A 22,470-nucleotide genomic window follows, 5' to 3' on the forward strand; every position below is an offset into this window, starting at 1 on the left:
TAAATAAATTTAATTGATTAACAATGAAAATTAAATTTAATTGACAATACTACACTAAGCTAATAGATTCCTAAATCCAGTGGTACATATTACGACATCGTTTTACATCATACCTTATGCCACACTGTGTGCTGCAGCACCCCAGGTGCCGCAATGAACTCGCAGGGATGCTGTGGGATATTTTAAAATTTTTGAGGGAAACACAGCGATACTCGACATCTGTCGGACACCACATGAACTATTAGCTTGAGGTAGTTCACAGTTTGAGCATTACTCAAGTTTTTTGGACTTAACTACTTAATAAATGGAACTGTTAGGTATTTCTTTTGGCCTAGGGGTGCCGTGAAAAAATTAATGACACACTAAGGGCGTTGTGAAGCGATAAAGTTTGGGAACCCTTGACTTATGCTATCAAGTTCAAGATATATGTTATGCTATACATTATGATTGAAGTTTTAAATTAGTTACCGTATTTCCCTATGTATAAGATGCACCTTTTTTCGAAAAATTTGGGGTCTAAAAACTGGGTGCGCCTTATACAGTGGTTGTAGATTTTTTTTTTTTTACTTGCATTTCCCGCTTTTTCGCACTTGTTGTCTTTGCGCTCATTGTTTTGCACTTGTTACCAGTATATTAGGTTACATTTTGCCACGTTCTGCCCAGAAATGGCTCACAAAAGATTTTCATACAGTGCTGAATTCAAGTTAGGTTGAATGGAAATCGTGCTGCAGAATGTAAGTTTGGTCCTCCTCCAACTGAGAAAACAATCCGAGACTGGCTACGGGAAGAAGAAACCCTACTGAAAACGCCACGGCAGAAGAAGGCCACGAGAGGCAAGTCAGCAAAATGGCCTGATTTAGAGAGGGAACTGAAGATATGGATTGAGGAGCAAAGGGCAATTGGAATTCCTGTGTCCACAAAGATGGTTCAGCATGAAGCAAGAAGAATTGCTGATGAAAAAGAAGTTACCGATTTCAAAGGAGGACACAATTGGTGCTTCAGGTCCATGAAACGGAATGGACTAAGCATGCGTACACACACCAGACTTGCCCAAAAGATGCCTGAAGGCTATGAGCAGAAGGTCCTTGAATTTCATCATTTTGTCATTCAATGTCGGAAGACACATCAGTTTGAGTTGGGACAGATTGCAAATATGGACAAAGTCCCCCTTCAATTTGATGTCCCAAGTAACAGAACTGTTGATAATAAGGGGATGAAGACTGTAACTGTGAAGACAAGTGGACATGAAAAGAGCCATTATACAGTTGTTCTAGCTTGTTGTTCCGACGGAAACAAGCTGCCTCCTATGCTGATTTTCAAACACAAAACAATGTCAAAAGAAGATATTCCTCGAGGAGTGATTGTTCACGTTCATGACAAGGATGGGATGAAGATCTGGTTTGAGAAAGTTTGGAGCAGGAGACCAGGTGGGCTCTTATGCAAACCGGCCCTATTGGTGCTTGATCAGTTCAGGGCACACATAACAAAAAAATACAAAGAAGATTGCTGCAGAGCAAAAAACAAAACTTGCCATCATACCTGGAGGCTTGAGATCCCAGCTCCAACCACTTGATGTCAGCATTAACAAACCCTTCAAAGTTGCCATGAGAGACGAATGGAACCAATAGACGAAGTCTTCTGGGGACAATTTGACACCATCAGGAAGAGTGAAGAAACCAACTATAGGAGAAGTTTGTACCTGGGTGAAAAGATCCTGGGATAATATCAAGATTGAGATCATTGTCAAGTCATTTAAGAAGTGTGGCATTTCAAATGTCATAGAACTGAGGATGAGGCAATATATGAAGACAGTGATTAGTCATCAGACACAGATGAGGACAAGCTAATGGATGGGAGTTTTGACAGTGATGAGTTGTATGAATTTTATGATGAATAAAACTTGAGTTCAATAACTTTATGTAATACATTTTTTTTTCACAAATTTCAGGCCCCAAAATTAAGGTGTGTCTTATACATGGGGAAATACTGTATATCCTTACTAAAAAGTCAAGTTACATGGCTGGAGCCACATTAAACTCAAATGTATGCGCACTCCTATGCTTGGCTCACCACTATTAATGTAAATTTATTTACATTAATAGTGGCTATGGATTAATGTAAATGTATATGATGAATTAAATTAAATCCATAACTTATGTGAACCCGATAAGTGTTCCCGATCGTGAAATCACATTTTTATATAATGTATTTTTTTCGTCACACAATGTTTCACATGGAACACTGCCGTAACATTGTGTTTACATGATATAGAGCAGTAGTTCATTCATTTGGTGACTCAGGAATTCTGTTTGCGAGAGGGTTTACTATAGGAATTAATGCATTTTTGTGGTTGATGGTGGTGGTTGTGGGAGGGAGAGAACTAAAGCCTGTGGATCCACATCTTGGGTATAGCAGCAGTACTGCCTTAATCTGTAAATCCATTTTTGAAAACACCATGTTAAAGGTATGATGTTTCAGAGATATGTCCATTCAATATTATTAGATTAAAATAAACCATCTACTTCTCATGGACTAGTCTCAAGGGAAACAGGATTGGTGGTAAAGGTATAAAGTTACATGTCTACATTTTGTTGAAGTCAATTTCGTTTAACTCTGATTGTGTTATCAAATTATGTCAAATATCATTAAGTAATATTGATTATTAAGTTTAATGAGGAGTTATTATTTAGATATCTAATTTTTTAAAATATTTTTCGTATGTAGTTCCAACTGGATGATTGTATCATACCGTTTCAGAACAGACATATTGACGGTCAAGCACTTTTGGTAAGTTGCTGATGTTAGCATATTTAATTATGCTTTAAGAATATTTTGAGACTATGTTCACATTGGTTGTTTAGTTAGTATAAAAAAGAAAAAAAAATGCAGCTGCATGGAGGGAAGTGGGAGAGTAGTAATGGACATAATTGAGAGATCATAACCAAAATAATTGATTATGGCATTTTGATAATTCAGTAGAAATTTATAATTAAAGATATGTGGGTTTGGGAAGGGGTGAAGTGTGTACACACACACATACACAGTTGAGTAATGTAAGACATTGCAGGGCTTGAGCTTTAGTTTTGATAAATTCAATTTGAATCGCTCCACTGGTATTTCTTTTGTTTCTTTCAATTTCATAATGCATAATCAATTATTTCAATTATTGAAATAATTGATGTATTAATCATTCCACTATGTGCATTGCTAGTTAAAAGTAGAACTTCTGGCAGTCCAACCTTTCAGCTTGCAAACTAGATGTCTAACATCCAAATGATGAACAATCAAAGATCAGACAGAAGTGCATTAGAAAAACACAACACAAGAAAAGAAAAAAAGAGATCCTTTTGAAGTAGGTGAATGGACATTGAATTTCCCACACCTTAGCAACTTCATTCACAATTTATATCTTTGCCTGAAACTTGCCATGTTGGGCCGGCTTTTTCATATGATCTTAACTTTCCCTGATATTTTAACAGATTTTGCATTTTTCCTCCAAATGCCTGTTTTGTTGGTCACAATTCAAAAAAAAAAAAAGTCACACAAATAATTCTATTCCTATGCATTGTGCACACAACCTCGCACTAGGAATTTTTAATATCAATGTTACTTTTGTTGTGTTTTCAGGTGGAAGTTTTTCTACCATATGTTGCTTGGCTACTTGTTTGTGTTAGATATACAGTAAAATGTCAATCTGAAATTTTTGAATATTTTTCTGAGGATAGCTGGACTGGTGGAGGGCGGAGAATTCAGGTGCCAAATTTGTGCATTATATTCCATTAATAATTTATAAATGCCAACTTATTTCTGTTTTACATATTTCCTAAACTATATATCATTGTTACCATGTATTTACAATCTATAAAATTATTCATTTTGCACAATATTCAATACTAGTTCACAGTATAATACTTCATAGTACAGTAGTAGGTAATTAGTTTTCAAGGTGATTTGATTGCTGAAATTGTATTCAAATCCACAACTGTTTTTTTCTTAGACAAGAATGTTACCCACTAGACTGATCCAGCAGTATGGGATGACATTTTGGCTTCATGTGGCGACTATCATTCTATGGAGATTATAAAATTCAGAGCTACTGTATTATGTAATAAAACTAATGAATTACTATGGATACAGTAGCAAAAAACCAGAATTTTCAAATATCTGGAATGTTCCTGAGGATGCTAGATTTATGGGGTTCTATTTATTCAGCATTTTGGCACAAATTTGTTTATGAAGTTGCTAATGTGGCCACTCACACTCTAATGAGGGCCCAAAAAGACAAAACAACTATAATGGTGGTGCCTTGAGTTTTTAATGAATAATGGATTTACTTTCTTGGTTATGTTGTTTGATTGAAAATGGTATTATTAATTTATGTTGACTTATGGATAATGATGTTTCTGAAGTGAGCAAAAACCCAAGCTTGTCACAGTTACTGAAGGGAACAGTTTTGCTAAGACAGAAAAACATAACATATGAAGTGCTATAAAGTATAAAATATATTGCTGACCTCAGGAGGAACAGAATTTAAAAAAAAAAAAAAAAAAAAAAAAGAAAGAAAATTGCAAACAAGATAGTACTCTTTAATAAAAAAGCACAGGTACAATTTGAGTTAGACTAGATTAAATAAAACAAAACAGTAGCTTTCAAGTCTAGGGGACTCTTCATCAGCTGAATATTTTTTTTTTTTTTTTGTCCTCGTCTTTTCCCATTATTATATGGAGTAAGTGTTTTTTTTTTTTTTTTTTATTGTTTTGGCATGCAATTTTTACGGCTGGATGCCCTTCCTGATGCCAACCCTCACCCTTTATCCGGGCTGGGGATATGCGGTGGTCATTCCCTGACCTTCCATATTTGGTGATCACGGGCTTGAACCCTGGTCTAATTAAGAAGCGTGTGCTATGCACTACCGAGGCACCCATCAGCTGAATACAAACATTATTATGAAACAAAGAATGCTTGGGCATGGTCATGTAAGGCAAACAAAGTGTGACACGAGTGCAAGCAACAGTAATCACTAGTTAGGATTAGATGCTTGCAGCTGCGAATGCAGGGCATGTACTTGTGTGTGGGCCGTTTATCACATTGTAGGATAACCACCTCCATGATTGGATGTATACGTATACCTTTATTGCTGTTAAAATTATCATGGCAACCAGATATGTGGAGTGATCCGAGCCATACGTGCTGATGGTAACTTTATGAGTGGTCAATATCCCGGCGTGGATCAAGATCGTGTTGAGAGAACCAATAGTGTTCTGTAACTGCGGAGTGCTCCAAATCAGCAGATTAGATTGCCCTCACGTTCTGAGATGACAGTATGGCTTCCGTCAGGGGCTGTCAACGGTGGATGCCCTGAGAAATCTCTTGGTGCAAGCAGCAGCCACTGATCAAAAGTACTTCCTAGCTATCTCTGTTGACTTTGCCGGGGCGTTTGACACCCTCTGGTGGCCAAGCATCCTGGCCCGGCTCTGGGAGACCAGCATGCCAGAAAATTTATATAACGTAATAAAAAGCTACTTGTCTGACAGACGTATCACGATAAACACCCCATATAGAACGCTTACAAGACAAATACACAGAGGCTGCCCACAGGGCTCTGTACTGGGACCAATACTGTGGAACATCACAATGGATGAACTCCTTAATACGGACATTGGTGAAGCATCCTCGCAAGCCTTCGCAGATGACCTCATCCTTATGGTCAGCAGACTACAACTTGAAACAAAGGCAAACCATGCCCTACAAATTCTTCTGAAATGGACCGAAAAGCACAATCTCAGGATCTCCAAAGAAAAAACTAATTCTATCCTCCTAAGGGGCTTCCTTGATCCGAGGAGACCCCCTCAGATCAAGATTGGTACCACCACACTGAGACTATCAAAAGAGCTCAAGTACCTGGGTGTAATACTTGACGCCACCCTTTCCTTTAAAACGCATCTCAACTACACCAGGAAGAAAATTAGGGGCTACACGGCCCTCATCACCAGGGTCGCAAAAAGGGACTGGGGGCTAAACAGCAAAACCCTCAAGCTCATATGCAAAGCAGCCTTTATACCGATAGCAACCTATGCATCGGGAGCATGGTATTCTAAAGTCACCATGGCAGTAAACCACAGGTTATTCGACTCCATTCACAGAGCCATGCTATTAGCCATCACACGGGCCTGCAGCACAGTAAGCACACATGCGCTGCAGGTGCTGGCTGGAACCCTTCCACTCGACCTGGAAGTGGCCAGAATCGGTATCCTCTATGAAATTTCTAAGGGGAACGCCTGCACCTTCATGGGCTTCAATGCAGATCCCACTGCTAACCGAGCGACCGAAAAGAAAAGGCTCACTGCTCACCTCACGCAAATATGGCAATCTAGATTGGACAACTCTTCCAAGGGAGAGATCACTAGGAAATTTCTCCCCAACGTGGAGAAATTGCATCCGAAGGCCCCGCTGTGGTAGTCACCGGGCCTCTATACAACCTTTCTACTTACCGGACATGGAGCATTCAAGGCAAAACTCACAGCCCTGGGCATCACAGAGGACCCTGCCTGCTGCTGCTGCTGCTGCTGTGGAGAGTCTGAGAGCTGGCAGCATCTCATGTACGATTGCCGGCTCTACGATGACCTTCGCTGCCAGCTCATCTCCAGGATCACCTTCTTGCCCAGAGACAGAGAAAAGCACCTACTCGACAGTAAAGAGCAATACATTGCATTCTCCAAATTCACAGAAGACCTCTACAAGAGGAGACGTACCCTCATTGTACAACAACCAAACTGTGACCAACAGCAATAAAACTAATTCAAGCTGAGAACTGATAACGACGAAGTGTCATGACTGCCGCATCATGGACCCTACAAGGAAACAGATTCTACTAAGAATAAAGGACACGGCTTACAACCATTAGAATGACCACAACCCTGGACCTTTCAAAGGAACACACCGACCTGGATCGTGCAGTTCACTGCCACCAAGCCATTTTGGCGAACAAAATCGAGCACCTGACTCGATTACTTTAAACCCAAACCCAGGCGGGAAGAGGGGAGACACCCTGCCCCCCCCTCTCTCCGCCGACCCTCCTTTTCCTTCTGGTGAGGCATGGACATGCCTCACTGACCACCTGGGGACATCTACTCTGTCGCCCAGATACTTCTACCTTTACCCCCCCCAGCCTTCTGCCTCTCCTCCCCCACTATCTATACACAATGCAAACGCCCTACATCCTAAATTAATCAAATCAAAATAATTTTCACCCAGTCTCGGCCTATCACATGCATTGCCCTGCTCTTGCCGTTTGAATGCTATGCGCTGTATGCAAACATTCAAAAATAAATTACAACTGCATGTGTGTGTGTGTATATATATGTGTATATATGTATGTGTGTGTGTGTGTGTATATATATATATATATATATATATATATATATACACACACACACACACACTTATATATCTTCAATTTTTATTTTTTTATTTTATTTATTTATTTTTTATTTTTTTTAATATTTTTATTTTTTATTATTATTTTTTTTAATTTTATTTTTTTTATTTATTTTATTTATATATTTTTTTTTTTAGGTCCTAGCCGCCGAAATCTCAGGTAATTAAGCGGCAGGACCTGCCAGAGTAACTTAAGTCAAGTGAGTTCCTGGTCTGCCTCCACGGGGCGAAAGTGGGGCAATGTTGGGCCTCAATAGGGGTCCAGTGGCTAAATGACCAGATGAACAACGGTACACAACACCACACAAATACAATTCCCACACACTTTTAAATCTCTGGCTTTTCCAGTCAACTGGTTCACCCACAATGTAAACTACGCGGAGATGGGGGAAACCCCTGGTGCCGTTGGACCCGAAACACACTTTCACTTTCACTTCTGAGATCTGGTCCTGGAGCCTTCTGCCAGATTCTCCGATGTAGCAACCACTGCAGTCATGGCAGGCAATGCGATATATCGACCTGCTGCGTAACAAGGAGGGTATAGGCATTTTTATCCTCTAGAGAAGGGATTGCAGTTTTTTGCCAGGAAGCTGTAAGAATTTTATCTGGTGAGTGCATAGAATTTTAGAGAGGTGTTGTGAGACACCAGGGTAATAGAGGATAAATGTGGTCAAGATTGTATGATCATTGCGGGAGGCCCCGTGGTGTGAAGACTTAAAAGCTCCTGTTTTGCTTTATTTAATTTTTATTTAATTTAGTCTAACTCAATTTGTACCTGTGCTTTTTATTAAAGAGTACTATCTTGTTTGCAATTTTCTTTTTTCTTAATTTCGTTCTTCCAGAGGTGAGCAATATATTTTATACTTTACACATGGATCCTAGAGTCGGAGGCCTCTTTAATTGTATTTGTACTGCTTATGGCTCCGTGCATACAACGTTACAGTGGAAATTCAAAAAACTTATCTCTGTAGCCTGCTACAGGCAACACCTTCGTTTTGTGCACCATTACAATATTCGACATATTATTCCTAAAGGTTTAAGCTACAAGGCACTATGCCCCCATGACCGAATGCAGCATGCCTTCCTCAATTTCCACTTAAAGATCCTGCAAATCTGGATTGGTTGCTTACATCAAGATCTACAGAAAGGCTCCATCAGTAAGGCTGTACATACTCTTGAGCTGAAAGGTTTGGCTCCTTCTATATTTTCTAGTGTCATCCAGACTTTGTTCTCAGTCAGTCCGTGAATCTAACTTATATTGCTCACGGCAAGTTCAACAACTAACTTCGAAATGCCTGCACTGCCAATTACACACACTGAGCTCTTGCTGTTGATCACTCTCACTTTGTCTTGAATCTAAGTGGAAAGCACCTATCCAGTGAACATGTGGAACTTCTCGCCCTCGGGATGAAGTTTGCCATATTATCTCAAAGTCCTCCCATCACACAATTCACCATGGCAATAGAGGCAGTCTTTAACCTGCCTACCTGAAGAAACTGCCAACAAGATTAATTTCAAGGCCGTATCAATCTTGCATCATGTTCGTATTATGGGCTCTAACTTCAGCCGCCATCAACTTTCCACTCCCAGTTTGCTTAGGAGGGATGGTGCCATTGTTATTCTGCCGGCCAATAAGGGACATTGCACTGTAGTCCTAGATCGATCTGAGTACCAGGATAAAGCCCTATCCCTTCTGCAAGATGCCAACATTTACTACACACTGGCAGCTACACACAACTGGATAAGCTGGGTGTCTCTTTATGACCAGTTATCTCTTGTTGCAATTCCCCGACATATGAACTTTCGAAATTTGTTGCCGGACTACTATCGCCCCTCATAGGCAACACTGACCGCACGGTCTCGAACAGTGAAAAATTCTTACACCTAATCTCTAAACTCGCCATCTCATTAGACCAGGTTATGGCCTAATTTGATGTTGTTTCTTTGTTCACTTCAACGAGCCATTGCATGTGCGACACAACTGTTAGATGATGACCCCGTCCTGCCCAGCAGAACCTCATTATTTGCAGAAGACATTTGCACTGCTCTCAACTTGTTTGACTGGCAGTGTAGACATGTTTTGAGACACCCTCTTTAGACAGATCCATGGCAAGGCCATGGGTGCCCCCATCAGCTCTGTCATGGCGAATATTGCCATGGAAGAATTGGAGAGCCATGCATTCTCAAACTTACTAGTTCCCATTGCCTTCTGGTATCGTTATGTCAATGATGTCTTTGTTATCATTCCTCGAGTCATAGAAACCTGACTTTTGTGACACCTCAACTCTCTATCGCCCTTCATCCAGTTCACTATCGAACTGGAGTCGGACAATGACCTCTTTTTTTTTCTGGCTGTCCTAGTACAGTGCATGGGCACACATTTAAGAACCTCAGTTTACCGTAAACCAATATGTGCTGGCCAATTCACCAACTACAAATAGGCAGATGCCCACAACCAGCTTCTCAGTGCCACGCACACCCTATTTGCTGCCACCTGGACCCGTTCCAGCTCCAAGAGATGTGATTAAGTTTAGAGAGTAAAAACAGATCTATCCAACTGTGGCTACCCTGCCTGTGCCTTAAACAAATGCGATCTGCAGGCCCGTTGAGCTTGCTGCACACCCCAGGGCATCCCACAATGATGGTACGATCTCAACCGCCTTTATGCCCCATTACCCTGGCACCTCACAATGCCTCTTTAAAATTCAATTTCTATGCACTCACTGGATAAAATGTTTACAGCTTCCCAGTAAAAAACTGTGATCCCTTCTCTTGAGGGTAAAAACGCCCATCCTCTTCTTGTTATGCAGCAAGTTGATATATCACATTGCCTGCCATGACTGCAGTGGTTGCTACATCGGGGAATCTGGCAGAAGGCTCCAGGACTGGATTTCAGAACATGAGAGGGCAGTCTGGTCTTCTAATTCGGAGCACTCTGCGGTTGCAGAACACTATTGGTCCTCTCAACATGATTTTGACCCAGGTCGGGATTATCGAAATCGACCACTCACAAAGTTACCACCAGCACATATGGCTCGAATCACTCCACATATACAGTTGCCATGATAATTTCAACCGCAATAAAGGTATACATATACATCCAATCATTGAGGTGGTTATCCTGCAATGTGATAAATGTTGGCACGCACCCCACGCACACAGCCTGCATTTGCAGTTTCAAGCATCTAGTTCTAACTAGTGATTACTGTTGCTTGCACTCGTGTCACACTTTGTTTGCCTTACGTGACCACGCCTGAGCATTCTTTGTTTCATAATAACATTTGTATTCAGCTGATGAAGAGTCCCCTACACTTGAAAGCTACTGTTTTGCTTTATTTTATGTAGTCTAACAATTTGTACCTGTGTTTTTTATTCATCATCATCATCAGCCATTTTCAATCCACTGCAGGATGAAGGCCTCTCCAGCAACTTTCCAGTTCTTTCTGTTTTGAGCACTGGCCATCCATTTACTACTCAAAAACTCATGAATTTCATCTATCCATCTCCGCCTTTGTCTTCCAGGTTTTCTTCTAGCTCCTCTTGGGTACCATTCTGTTATTTTCTTAGTCCATCTGTCATCATGTCTTCGAGCTATGTGTCCTGCCCAAGACCATTTTAGTTCATTAGTTTTGATAAGAATGTCCTTTACTTGAGTTTGCTGCCTAATCCATGTGTTTCTCTTCTTATCTAACAGTCTGATTCTCAATATAATTCGTTCCATTCTTCGCTGTGTAGTTCTTAGCTTCTCTTCCATTGTTTTGGTGAGCACCCAAGTTTCACTTCCATAAGTCATGGTGGGGAGTATACATTGATTCATTATTTTACGTTTCAGGCAAACTGGGATATTGCTCTTCAGTATGTGACTATATTTCCTGAATGCTATCCATCCAACATTTATTCTTCTCTTGACTTCCAGCCATTTATCATTATTACAGCTAATAACTTGTCCCAGATAAGTATATGACTCCACCTTTTCAATTACTGCTCCTTCAATCATTATTTCCCTTTCCATGGCATACTTGTTCATCATTACTTTTGTTTTAGCCATATTCATCTTTAGTCCAAAATCCTTACTAACTGTGCATAACTGATTAAGATTTTCCTCTAATTCTTTGGGATCGTGGCTTATGACCACAATGTCATCTGCAAATCGTAAATGGTTTAGGTACTCTCCGTTCACATTGACTCCTTTCTGCAACCAGTCTAATCTTCTGAAAGCTTCCTCAAGGGCAGCAGTAAACAGCTTCGGAGATATTGTCTCCTTGTCGAACTCCTTTCTCGATTTTAAATTTGCTACTGTCTTTGTCTAGTCTAATAAAGGATGTAGCACTCTCATATATTTTCTTCAAAATCATAATATATGGAGTATCTATGCCTTGTCTTTCCAGTGCCCGAAACATTGCCTTATGCTGTATGGAGTCAAATGCCTTTTCATAATCCACAAATGCCAGGCATAATGGTGTTTTATATTCATTTACTTTCTCCATTAGCTGTGATATTACGTGAAGGTGATCCATAGTTGAGAATCCTGTCCTAAAGCCAGCTTGCTCTTTCGGTTGATTCTCATCAAGTATTCTTTCTAATCTGTTAGTAATGACCCTTGTGAACAACTTGTAGATATGGGATAACAAGCTAATTGGTCTATAATTTCCAATTTCTGATTTATCTCCTTTCTTATGCAACAAAACTATGATTGCATTATTCCACTGCTTAGGCATCGCACCTTTTCTAATGCATTTTGTGAAGAGCCTTGCCAGTTTTTGTGTTATGTCTCTTCCTCCCAATTTTAACAACTCTACAGTAACTTCATCTTCCCCCGGGGCTTTCCGATTCTTCATTTTCTTCAATGCATGTTCTACCTCATCAGGAAGAATATCGGGTATGTCGTATGTGTTGCTACTTTGCAATCCATGTTCCCCACTGCTGGTATCATTCCCTCGCTCCTTGTATAATTCTCTATAGTAGTCTTCTGCTATTTGAATTATGCCTTCTCTGCTGTTTATAAGTACACCATCGCTATTCTTCAGTTTCAGTATCATTTGTCTTTCTGTATTACTGCTCATGGCTGCTGATTTAATCCTTTGTTTTCCCTTAATGCTTGTTCTACTCTTCTTGTGTTAAATCTTCTTATGTCCTCTCTGAGTCTCTTTCTAATGGCTTTGCATAACTCAGTATACTCAATTTTCTCCCTGTCAGTGTTTTTCTTGCTCTTCATTTGTCGTCTTTGGTTCATCATGACAAGTGTTTCTTGACTAATTTTTTCTTCTTTGGATTTCTGTTTCCCTATAGGTTTCTTGGGCTTTATCACTTTCAAAAAGTTGTAATATTCCTCGTCGATATCTTGGTCCTCAGCAGTCTGCAGAAGCTCATACTTGTTCTTAAGTTCCAGTACATACTGCTTTTTCTCCTCTTCTGTTATCTCAAAGACCTTTGTATTATTTACTCGAGTCAGTTTTTTCCTTTCCTTTCCTACATCTATATCAAGTGTACATCTTACCATTCTGTGATCACTTCCAACATTTACCTTATTCAGGACGGTAACATCAGTCACAATATATCTTCTGTTAGTGAGGATGAAGTCGATTTCATTAGTTGTTAATCCATTTGGACTCTTCCATGTCCACTTTCTGTTCACCCTTTTCTTGAAAAAAGTGTTCATTACTGACATTCCTTGAGATTCTGCAAATTCCACAAGTCTTTCACCTCTTATTTCTTTCACCAATTCCAAAATTTCCTATAGTTCCTCTTTCTGTGCTGTTTTGCTTTTTTCCAACCTTAGCATTGAAGTCCCCCATAATAATAGTGTAGTGGGTTTTCTGCTCATCTAGAAGACTCAATTTCAGTGTACATTTCTTCAACCTCTTCATCATCATGGCCCGATGTTGGTGCATAAATCAATATAATCTTTAGCTTGTACCTCTTAGAAATCTTGAATATTAGTCTTGACACCCTTGGTGATGTACTTTTGAATTCCAAAATGTTGTTTTTAAAATCTTTATGGACCAGAAACCCAACTCCACCTTCACTCCTTTCACTGTTTCCATTGGTGTATAGCAGATTTCCACTTGATAAACTTATAAGTGATTCATTTCTTCTTCTTGTTTCAGCCAAACCGATGATATTCCAATTCACATTTTCTAATTCCTTTTCCAGCTCTAATATCCTGTCTTCACCGATGAGTGATCGTACATTATAATTTACATCGTAATGTCGTACATCATAATGTTTTTTTTATTAAAGAATACTATCTTTTTTTTGCAATTTTCATTTTTCTTAATTCCACTCCTCCAGAGGTGAGCAATATACTTTATACATGAAAGAAAGCTTGGGAACCTTTGATATAGATGATCATTCTTAAGCAGTTAATATGTGACTGGTGTAAAAGTAAAGGCATGTGATATTAAGTGCTCAATTTTTTTTGCACACTGATTGAACTCTTGGATATTAGCAGCAACACCTCATTTTTGTTTATAGCTTTGTATACGTTTTTTGCTTGTGTTGAGGTTAATTTATGTACATGGAATAAACATTTGATAAAATTTTAAATTTTAGTCTAATTTACAGCTTAATCCAAAAGTAAGCATTCACTTTAGCTATGAATTCCAGACTCTTACATTTCAGCTGTTATTTGTAAATTTTTGGAATGTTTTTCTGAATATTCCGAAAATTACAGTGCATTGGATGCACTCACTCAAATATAATTTGGAGCAAATTCTTGGCAGTGCCACTAAAAGCTAATAGTTGTAAACCATTTTATATGTAATGATAACCTCATGGGCTCACATCTGGTGAGTATGGGCTTGGCACACCCAGGATCCTGAGCTGGATATCATCATTCTTCTCTTCCTTGGTGATTCCCTTCTACTTCTCTCTCTCTCAGGGTAATTCAGAATTTTTTTTTTGCCTGGTGCTGCATAAGCCTCAGGCTTCCTTGCACCATAAGGCTGGCGCCTCCGTAGCCAGGTGGGAAGGAGCAGCAGTGCGTAGCACACGCTTCTTGATTAAACCGGGGTTCGAGCCCGTCACCACCAAATACGGAGGATGCGGAAAGGTCAGGGAATGACCACCGCATGACCCGGAGCAATATGGCCTTAGTTGCTAATGCTCCTTAAAAAAAACCAAACAAACAAACAACAAACCATAAGGCTAATAATAATAATATCACTCCACCTCCAAATGGACCAAGCAAAACTAACAAAAGTATGCGTAACAGGCCCCCCACTCTCTGACTCTCCATTTGTAATTGTCCTAGTATAGGTCATCACAAGAGACCTGTTCTTGAGCATTGTGTGAATGAACCACAGCATGTCTCCACTGATTTGGAGACATGTATTTGCCATATGAAGCACAGCTTGGATTTTAACATATATTGCTGTGATTTCAAAGCCATTCATAAAGGCCTTGAGGATCTTGGTAGTAGTGCTGCTGCTGGAGGTGACGAGATTTGTTGTAGTCAATCTTGACTAAATGGCACAATAGATCTGCTGGGGGTGTTATAGTTTTATTTAGGAGATTTTTCTCAAACAGCTTTCGTAGTCTTGTCGCAGATTAAACTGGCTTATGCATTTTGCAATGCAAATTTAATATTCTCCAGAAGAAGAAGGAAAGTAGTAATAATATCCAGTCGAAATATATAAGTGGTTTTAAGATTTTAAAATGTTAGATTTAAATATTTTTTTCTGATTTACTTAAATAAATTAATTCATTTTCAGTGCAGAGCAATTATGAATTATTGGCAATGTATAAAATATAATTATGAATTATATTTTATACATTTAAAATAAAAATGTATAAAATATAATTTGATTTCATCGGGAGGAATAATTATTCAACTCTTAATTTTATTTTTATCTAAATTACTTAAAACCAATACTCTGATAATGAGCAAAATATTATAGTTCAACTCAGTATGGACTCTTAAAACCTCTAAATATTATGTATTTCATTAACTAGCTTATGAAATATGTTTTATCAACAAATGTTTGATGTGCTCATATGATCATCTCATTTTCTACTTCAGAGAAGCAGTGCATTGTCTTAGATCATTTCTCTTACACTAACGCTTAAGCTTAATCCCCTTGGAGTTGCCAACCCTTTAATTCTTTAATGACCTTTAAAGAATTAAAGGATAAAGTATGTATAAATGCACAGCCATTGTCATGACCTAGTTTACACTGCTTTTAATACATCTTCTGACTTGTCAAATGAAACTGAAGATATCCATGTGTTTGGTGGCACAGAAAATAAGACAGATTAAAAAAAAAATTCCAGAAAAAAAATGAAATTCTAGTTATCATCCTTAAACACGGAAATATAGGGAAAATTTTTCCACAATAATTTTAATTGACTAAAATATTACATTAACAAGTTACTATAATGCTCCTTTGATGGTGAAAGTAGCATTATTTTTTGTCTGTATTGATGTTTGTGATTGTATTTGTTGAAGCATTATTTTGTACTCATAAGGAAGCAATAATTTATTTTGTCTGCATAAACTATTTCTCTGTCCAGCCTTGCTGACAAATGCTCAGTAGCTAGAGGTTACATATCAGTGGTTATAGTCTTGAATATTAGTCTGTAATGCAGTTTTAAGGAAATAATATGGTGATCAGTCTTTACTAAGAATAGCATGTAAGGTTATTGCAATCATGTTTATGTGAGAATAATAATATTTTATTTTTAATACTATGTAATACTAAAAATAATAAAAATATTTATTTTTTTAATATTTTTATTACACTTGAATAATTAATAAATACAAAAAAAACTTTGTGTACAACTGAAAGCAAGGAGGGAATAAATCAAATTAACTAACATCGAGATAGCATTGAACTGTAATGTACTTGCCTATAAATATAATGATGCACAAGATAAACATTAACAACAACACCAATGTGCATTGGTGTTGTCATTAATGTTTACTATCATAAAAGAAGACATAATAGTGAGGTCATAAGAGGCATGAGTGCCACTGCCTGTGCAATGGAAGCAGTCCTAAACGACAGCAGATGTGGTGCACATATTGGTGAAAACTGTGTCAAGAGTTTATAACTAGTTTTTGACTGGAAAAACCTGCAACAACAGGCTCACAGCAAGCCAGAAAAGGGTACTCCATTAATGAGATTGACCCTTTGTTCTGTGGTGTTAGTAGAAATCAAAAGGCAATACCTTACAGAATCACAGATACCTTCCAATAATGGATAGGAGATAACTACATTGGCCAGTGTCATACACATTAGCTAAGGGCAAGATTTTACACTACCATGCTGCACTCTATAGAGTTTGACACAATTGTGTCAACTAAGCATGAGCAGAACAGTTATATCCATTGGCAGCAGCATCATGAAGAGCACTGTAAATAGTGATTCAATGAATCTTATATTTTACTATGTTTACTACTGATAGATGCATATAGGTGTGGAGAGGAAGTCACACAGATAGATATATTCAGAATGCTTTGTCCAGACCTGTAATAGTGTAGTAGTAGTAGTGGCATTTGATGCAAGAAAGCAAGTGTATGAGCTTATGCAGCATCAGCCAAAAAAAAAAAATCACACCATTCCCTCTAAATGCCTATCCAGTTCCTCCTTAAATTTATTCAACCTATCAACTTCCACAACGACACAATTACATTTGTTCCAGCAATTAACCACCCACTGGCTAAAGGCAAATTTCTGCACATCTAATCTACATGTCTTTTCTTAATTTGAATTTATGCCCCCTTAGGTTCGTAATCTGAACAAGTGGAAGGATCCTATCAGAATTCAGCATGCTCAACCCATTCAAGGCCTTATATACCTCAATCAGATCACCGTGCAGGTGTCTAGTCTCTAGCCACTGCAATTTGCAGACCTTAAGCCTCTCTTGGTAAGAGGATCCCTTCATTTCCCTCACCAATCTTGTTGCCCTTCTCTGTACATGCTCAAGTAAATCTACATCCTTCCTAAAATGAGGCCTCCAGACCTGTACGCAGTACTCAATGCGTGGCCTGACCATTGCCTTATACAGAGAGATAATCACCTCCTTTTCCTTGCCTGTGTTCTGGTGTGGTTAATGTTTTTGTGGTGTGTTACTGGTCATCATCCTTTGAGACATCTGTGAACTAACAGATGTACTTAAGTATTACTTTGCATACCAAGTTTCTTCCTGCATTGTTGAGATTGTCCTCAAAAAGTAATGGAATGTTCCAGGATGGAAGTGCTACATTGTGCACAGCACAAAAAAATTGTGCAATAATGGTTTGAAGAGCACTCTGAATATATGTAGCACTTCCTTGTTTCCATTGGTCCTCAGATTTAAATCTAATATAGAACTTAATCATTTGGCACACATGGGAGGGTGATAATAGCTGCTGAAACCTGAAGCCCATACTTTTACAAAAAGGAATTATCATCATGAATACCCATGCACACCTTGTGGAATAAATGTGGGGGGGGGGGATTGCAGTTGTCATTACCAGTGAAGGAGGGCCAGCTCTGTTTATTGCATTCTCAAATGTTTTTGTAGGATAACATACATTAATTTTGAAAGCAAGTTTAAGTAATTATTTAATGGCATGTTCCAGGTGTGAATGACATCTCTCAGACTTTATAGTTGTATTTAAGTTTACAGATGATAAAGGTTGGCAGGTTGGTTAATGATAGTAATGACAGTATAATAATGCAACAGAATCTACAAAAGTTAGACAGATGGGCTGAGAAATTGCAAGTGAAGTTTAACATTTGATAAATGCAAAGTCCTGCAACTGTGTGGTACTACGCTGAGGGTAGTGGAATATGAAGAGACCTGGGGTAATTGTGCAATCAGATATGAAGTTCTCTGAGCAATGGAGACAGGCTCCCAGGACAGCTCATTGGGTTTTGTCAATGATATACAGGAATTTTTTTTTAGCAAGGATAAGGAGGTGATTATCCCATTGTATATAGCAGTGGTCACCACAACTTGAATACTGTATACAGGTTTGGAGTGCAGATAAGGGCAACAAGATTGGTGAGCAGAACAAAGGGATGCTCTTACCAAGAAAAGCTTTAGGTCTGCAAATTGCAGCATCTGGAGAGTAGGCACCTGGAGCGGTTATCTGATTGAGGTTTAAGGCTTTGAATGGATTGAGCAAGCCCAATGCTGATGGAATTCTTCCTCTTGCTTTGACGACACACATAAGGGGGCACAAATTCATATTGAGAAAGGATGATTGCAGAATAGATGTGTGGAAGTTTGCCTTTAGCCAGCAGATCGCTGGAACACACACTTCCATCTGCTGTTGTAGAAGTTGATAGTTTAAATAAATTCAAGGAAGAACTGGACAAACCACTGGAGGGAATGAATAGGTGAAATGAGAGGTGTTTTTTTTTTTCTTCTTTTTTTTCTTTTTGGTTGATGCTGTATAAGCTTGCTTTCTTGCATCATTTGTCACTGCTAATGCTAATTTTAAAAAATAAAGTATGATTGACCTTATTGGCAAAAGACCATTCTTAATCTTTCCTATAAGTATTTTATAAAATATCACTCATTCTTCCTAATTATTGAATTATTTTATATTTTCAGGAACTGACAGAAGACAAATTGATTGCCTTTCAAGACATTAAAATTAAAAGGAGAGGGTAAGAGATTCTTCTAGTATATTATGTTGTATGAAAGAGATGCATAATCAGTTTGCTCTTAATCTATTTATTTATCAGAGAAGCTCATTACATGGATCTTAAGGAAAGAGAAACAAATTGATTTACTATGAGTTTTTTTTTTTTTTTTTTTGCCTAGTAAAGCCTTCTAGCTGTATTGGTTGGTTATTGGTGAAATATGCATGACAAAGTTTTTCAAATTTGCTCTTATTGGATTTCATTTTCAATAAGTTATTTTAATTTTATTAAGATTTTTATTAAAGAGCTCTCACTTCACTGCCTTCCAAATGAGAGAGGAATGACGACTGATGCTGTTCATTGTTGCATATTATGGAAACATTAATGTATTCCTGAACTGGGTGTGGGGGGGGGATCTTCAAGCCCTCTTATGCTGTTACTGAAGAAGTGCTTTTCTAAATCAAGTGCCTTACTGAAGCTGTTACTAGATAAAGTGGCTACTTATTGTATGTAATGGACGTTGCAGGTCTTCCAAAGTATGGGTCATCTTCCAGGGCTCTCCCTGTTTTGTTAAATTCTTCTGGCCACTTCTTAACTGTGGAATAAAAGGGATATCTTCCTTTTGTATTGTAATCATATCCTCATGAATTGCCTTTGGCATTTTTTTTTTTTTTTTAAATATTGGATGATTACATGGCAACTGATTTTGTTCATCTTTCCTCATTCACTGACTTCAGGATTTGCAATTAAAAAAATACTTTATAAAGTATTTAAGGGCAAAGGCAATAGCATTAGCAGTGACACACTATATCATGCTACGAGGTAGAATGACTAATATGTAAGTTAGTGCAAATGCATCATTTTAACATAGCTATCTACCAAAATAGTTAAATAAAATTAATCAATTAATTTTATTTAACTACTTTGGTAGATAGTATTAGTAACGGCCGCATGGTGCAAGAAAGCCTATGGCTTATGCTGCACCAGCCAAAAAAAAATAGCTATGTTAAAATGGTGCATTTGCACTAACTTACTTATTAGTCATTCTACCTCATAGCATGAGTCCTTTGCCCTTAAATACTTTATAGTCTATATCACTATGCACCATCAGGCATCTCATCTTTTTGGGAAAGTAGCTAAAGAATTTTGAATAGAGGCTGCTTATTTTCATTGAACAAGCTGTGCCATAAAAGAGACCGTGTAATATTGAACACTTCTTAGTATTTGTGTCAGAATCATCTACGTCTTCTATTATTATGTCTTCCATCTTATTATTTTTCTGTTATTTAAAAAAAAAAAAAATTGGTGTTTTTTAAAAGGGGTAGGAATTTCATTTCCATCATTGTTAGCTTAGTTTGATGTCACTTGCATCATCTTTAGCTCAATGAAGAGCTCTTCTGTATATGACTCGAGAAACTCGCGCCCATCAGTATCCATCATGCCTTTTTCCCATAGATACAATGTTCTTTGTTATCTGTTCAGAAGCTTTTAAAAACCTTTTTTATGCATACTGTATGAAGGATATTGCAACCCTTCCAAAAATTAGTTTATGCATTTCCATCATTAATAGCCCTTATATAGTTGGAGCTATAGCCTTCAAATAACATTGCTTGAGGATAGCAATATCACTCTGCTCTTATAGGCTGGAGTGAGGATATAATGTTTTGTGGCAAAAAAAATCACTCTAGGTTGAAATTGTCTAAATTTGCTGTATGACTGGATGAAAATTATATAGGATTAATACATTCAGTGGCAAGTTTTATTTGATTTTTCCTCTCTGATAGCAGCAATGTGCTAAAGTGTTTTTTTTTTTTTTTTTTTTTCCTTTATCTCCAGAGCTTATCTTTGGGGTGGGGGCGTAAACAGCAGGTAAACTTAATTTTCTACACTGCACAATTCTGAAGCTATGATATTTAATTTGTTTTACTAGAGGTAGTGAAGAGAACAGTTTTATAATATATGCAAATATATAATTATGTTTATTATATAATAATTAATATAAATATCAATTATTATATACAAATATATTAAGAATATTAAAACATTAATGTATGACATAGCAAACAACTCATTTTTTTCATTGTTATGCATAGGCTACTATGAAATGTCTTGGTGCCTTAATTATAAAATAAACTTTAAAATAATTGTTTTTACACTCTAAAAATATAAAATGTCTGTTTTAGATGCTTTTTGTGGTTATAACATTTACCTTATGTCCTGTGCCTCCTCTACTGAAACAATCTCTTCTGACATAGATTCTTCATGACTCATTTATTTAAATGTAGTGCTGTGATTGTTTTCTAGAATAAAAAAAAATTTTCTTAAAAATTAACCAGGAACTAAGATTAACTTCTGATATATATATATATATATATATATATATATATAATATAGGTGTGTGTGTGTGTGTGTGTGTGTGTGTGTGTGTGTGTGTGTGTGTGTGTGTGTGTGTGTGTAATAGCTGGTGATATATATTGGCTGCAGTTAGCTTTTTGTTATTTTTGTCACAAGGGTGTATGCTAGTATGTACCCTTGTGAGTGCATGCTGATAAACACACTATACACTGATTGTTTTTCTGTAATCCCATGTAGAAGAGGATTGGGTTCAAATCCTATGTAAACAGGAGGAATTTTTAAGACAATTTTCATACTTAGGACAAGTTTATCGATACAAAGTCAAGTTTAAGTAAAATAAAACAGAACATACTACTTTTCTGTGTTAGAAAAGTGCAGTAAAACTTATTGAACAAATATTAACAAACTCAATAACAAAAAAACCAAGAGGATCTAGATAAGTTGGGAAAATGGGCTGAGAAGTGTCAACAGTTTAACATTGGCAAATGAAAAGTACTGCATATGGATAGCAATAACCGAAGAGAAACGTACCAAATGTGTGGTACTATACTCAGGAAAGTGAAAAAGACCTGGGGATAATTGTGCAGTCAAATATGAAGTTAGCTGAGCAGTGCAGATGGTCTGCCAGGGCAGGTCATGGAGTTTTATCAATGATGTATAGGAATTTTGCTAGCAGGGATAAAGAGGTGATTATCCCGTTATACAAGGCAATGATTGGGCCACACTTAGAGTACTGTGTAGAGATCTGGAGGACTCATTTTAGGAAGGATGTAGAGTTGCTATAATGAGTACAAAGAAGGGCAACAAGCTTGGTGAGGGGAATAAAGGGATGCTCTTACCAAGAAAGGCTTAAGTTCTTCAAATTGCAGCACCTGGAGAGTAGGCACCTGCGAGGTGATCTGATTTTTTTTATTTTATGTAAACCCCAAACATGAGAGGTATTAGGACCTATAGTACTTAGTACCATGCTTGGGTTGGAGGTTGAGGAGATGAAAGAAGATATTTGTTGACATTGGACTTGAACTTCTGCAGACTGTAATTTTAAGGAAATACGTATGAAGGAAGGTTGTTCCAGAAAACTGCAGTTGAATGAAGAAACGAG

The 22,470-nt window shown here is 37.8% G+C and overlaps 2 protein-coding genes across 2 annotated transcripts in view; one reads left to right on the forward strand and one right to left on the reverse strand.

The window, feature by feature from the left end:
- LOC150089672 (transmembrane anterior posterior transformation protein 1 homolog) overlaps positions 1 to 22,470 on the reverse strand; it is a 309,390-nt gene that overhangs the window by 220,870 nt on the left and 66,050 nt on the right. Inside the window, exon 2 of the mRNA XM_090389591.1 lies at positions 21,223 to 21,313. The gene's annotated coding sequence lies outside the window, so the exon portion shown is untranslated. The remainder of the gene's footprint in view (positions 1 to 21,222; positions 21,314 to 22,470) is intronic.
- The window catches only part of LOC150089673 (uncharacterized), a 389,737-nt gene that overhangs the window by 49,110 nt on the left and 318,157 nt on the right, over positions 1 to 22,470 (forward strand). The window contains exons 2-3 of the mRNA XM_090389589.1: positions 2,725 to 2,787; positions 18,982 to 19,037. Of these exons, the coding sequence (XP_090245715.1) occupies positions 2,725 to 2,787; positions 18,982 to 19,037 (119 nt within the window). The remainder of the gene's footprint in view (positions 1 to 2,724; positions 2,788 to 18,981; positions 19,038 to 22,470) is intronic.

Source organism: Mastigoproctus giganteus, chromosome 2, assembly GCF_048544385.1.
Source record: "Mastigoproctus giganteus isolate SK-2022 chromosome 2, ASM4854438v1, whole genome shotgun sequence".
Classification (NCBI taxonomy): Eukaryota; Metazoa; Arthropoda; class Arachnida; order Uropygi; family Thelyphonidae; genus Mastigoproctus; species Mastigoproctus giganteus.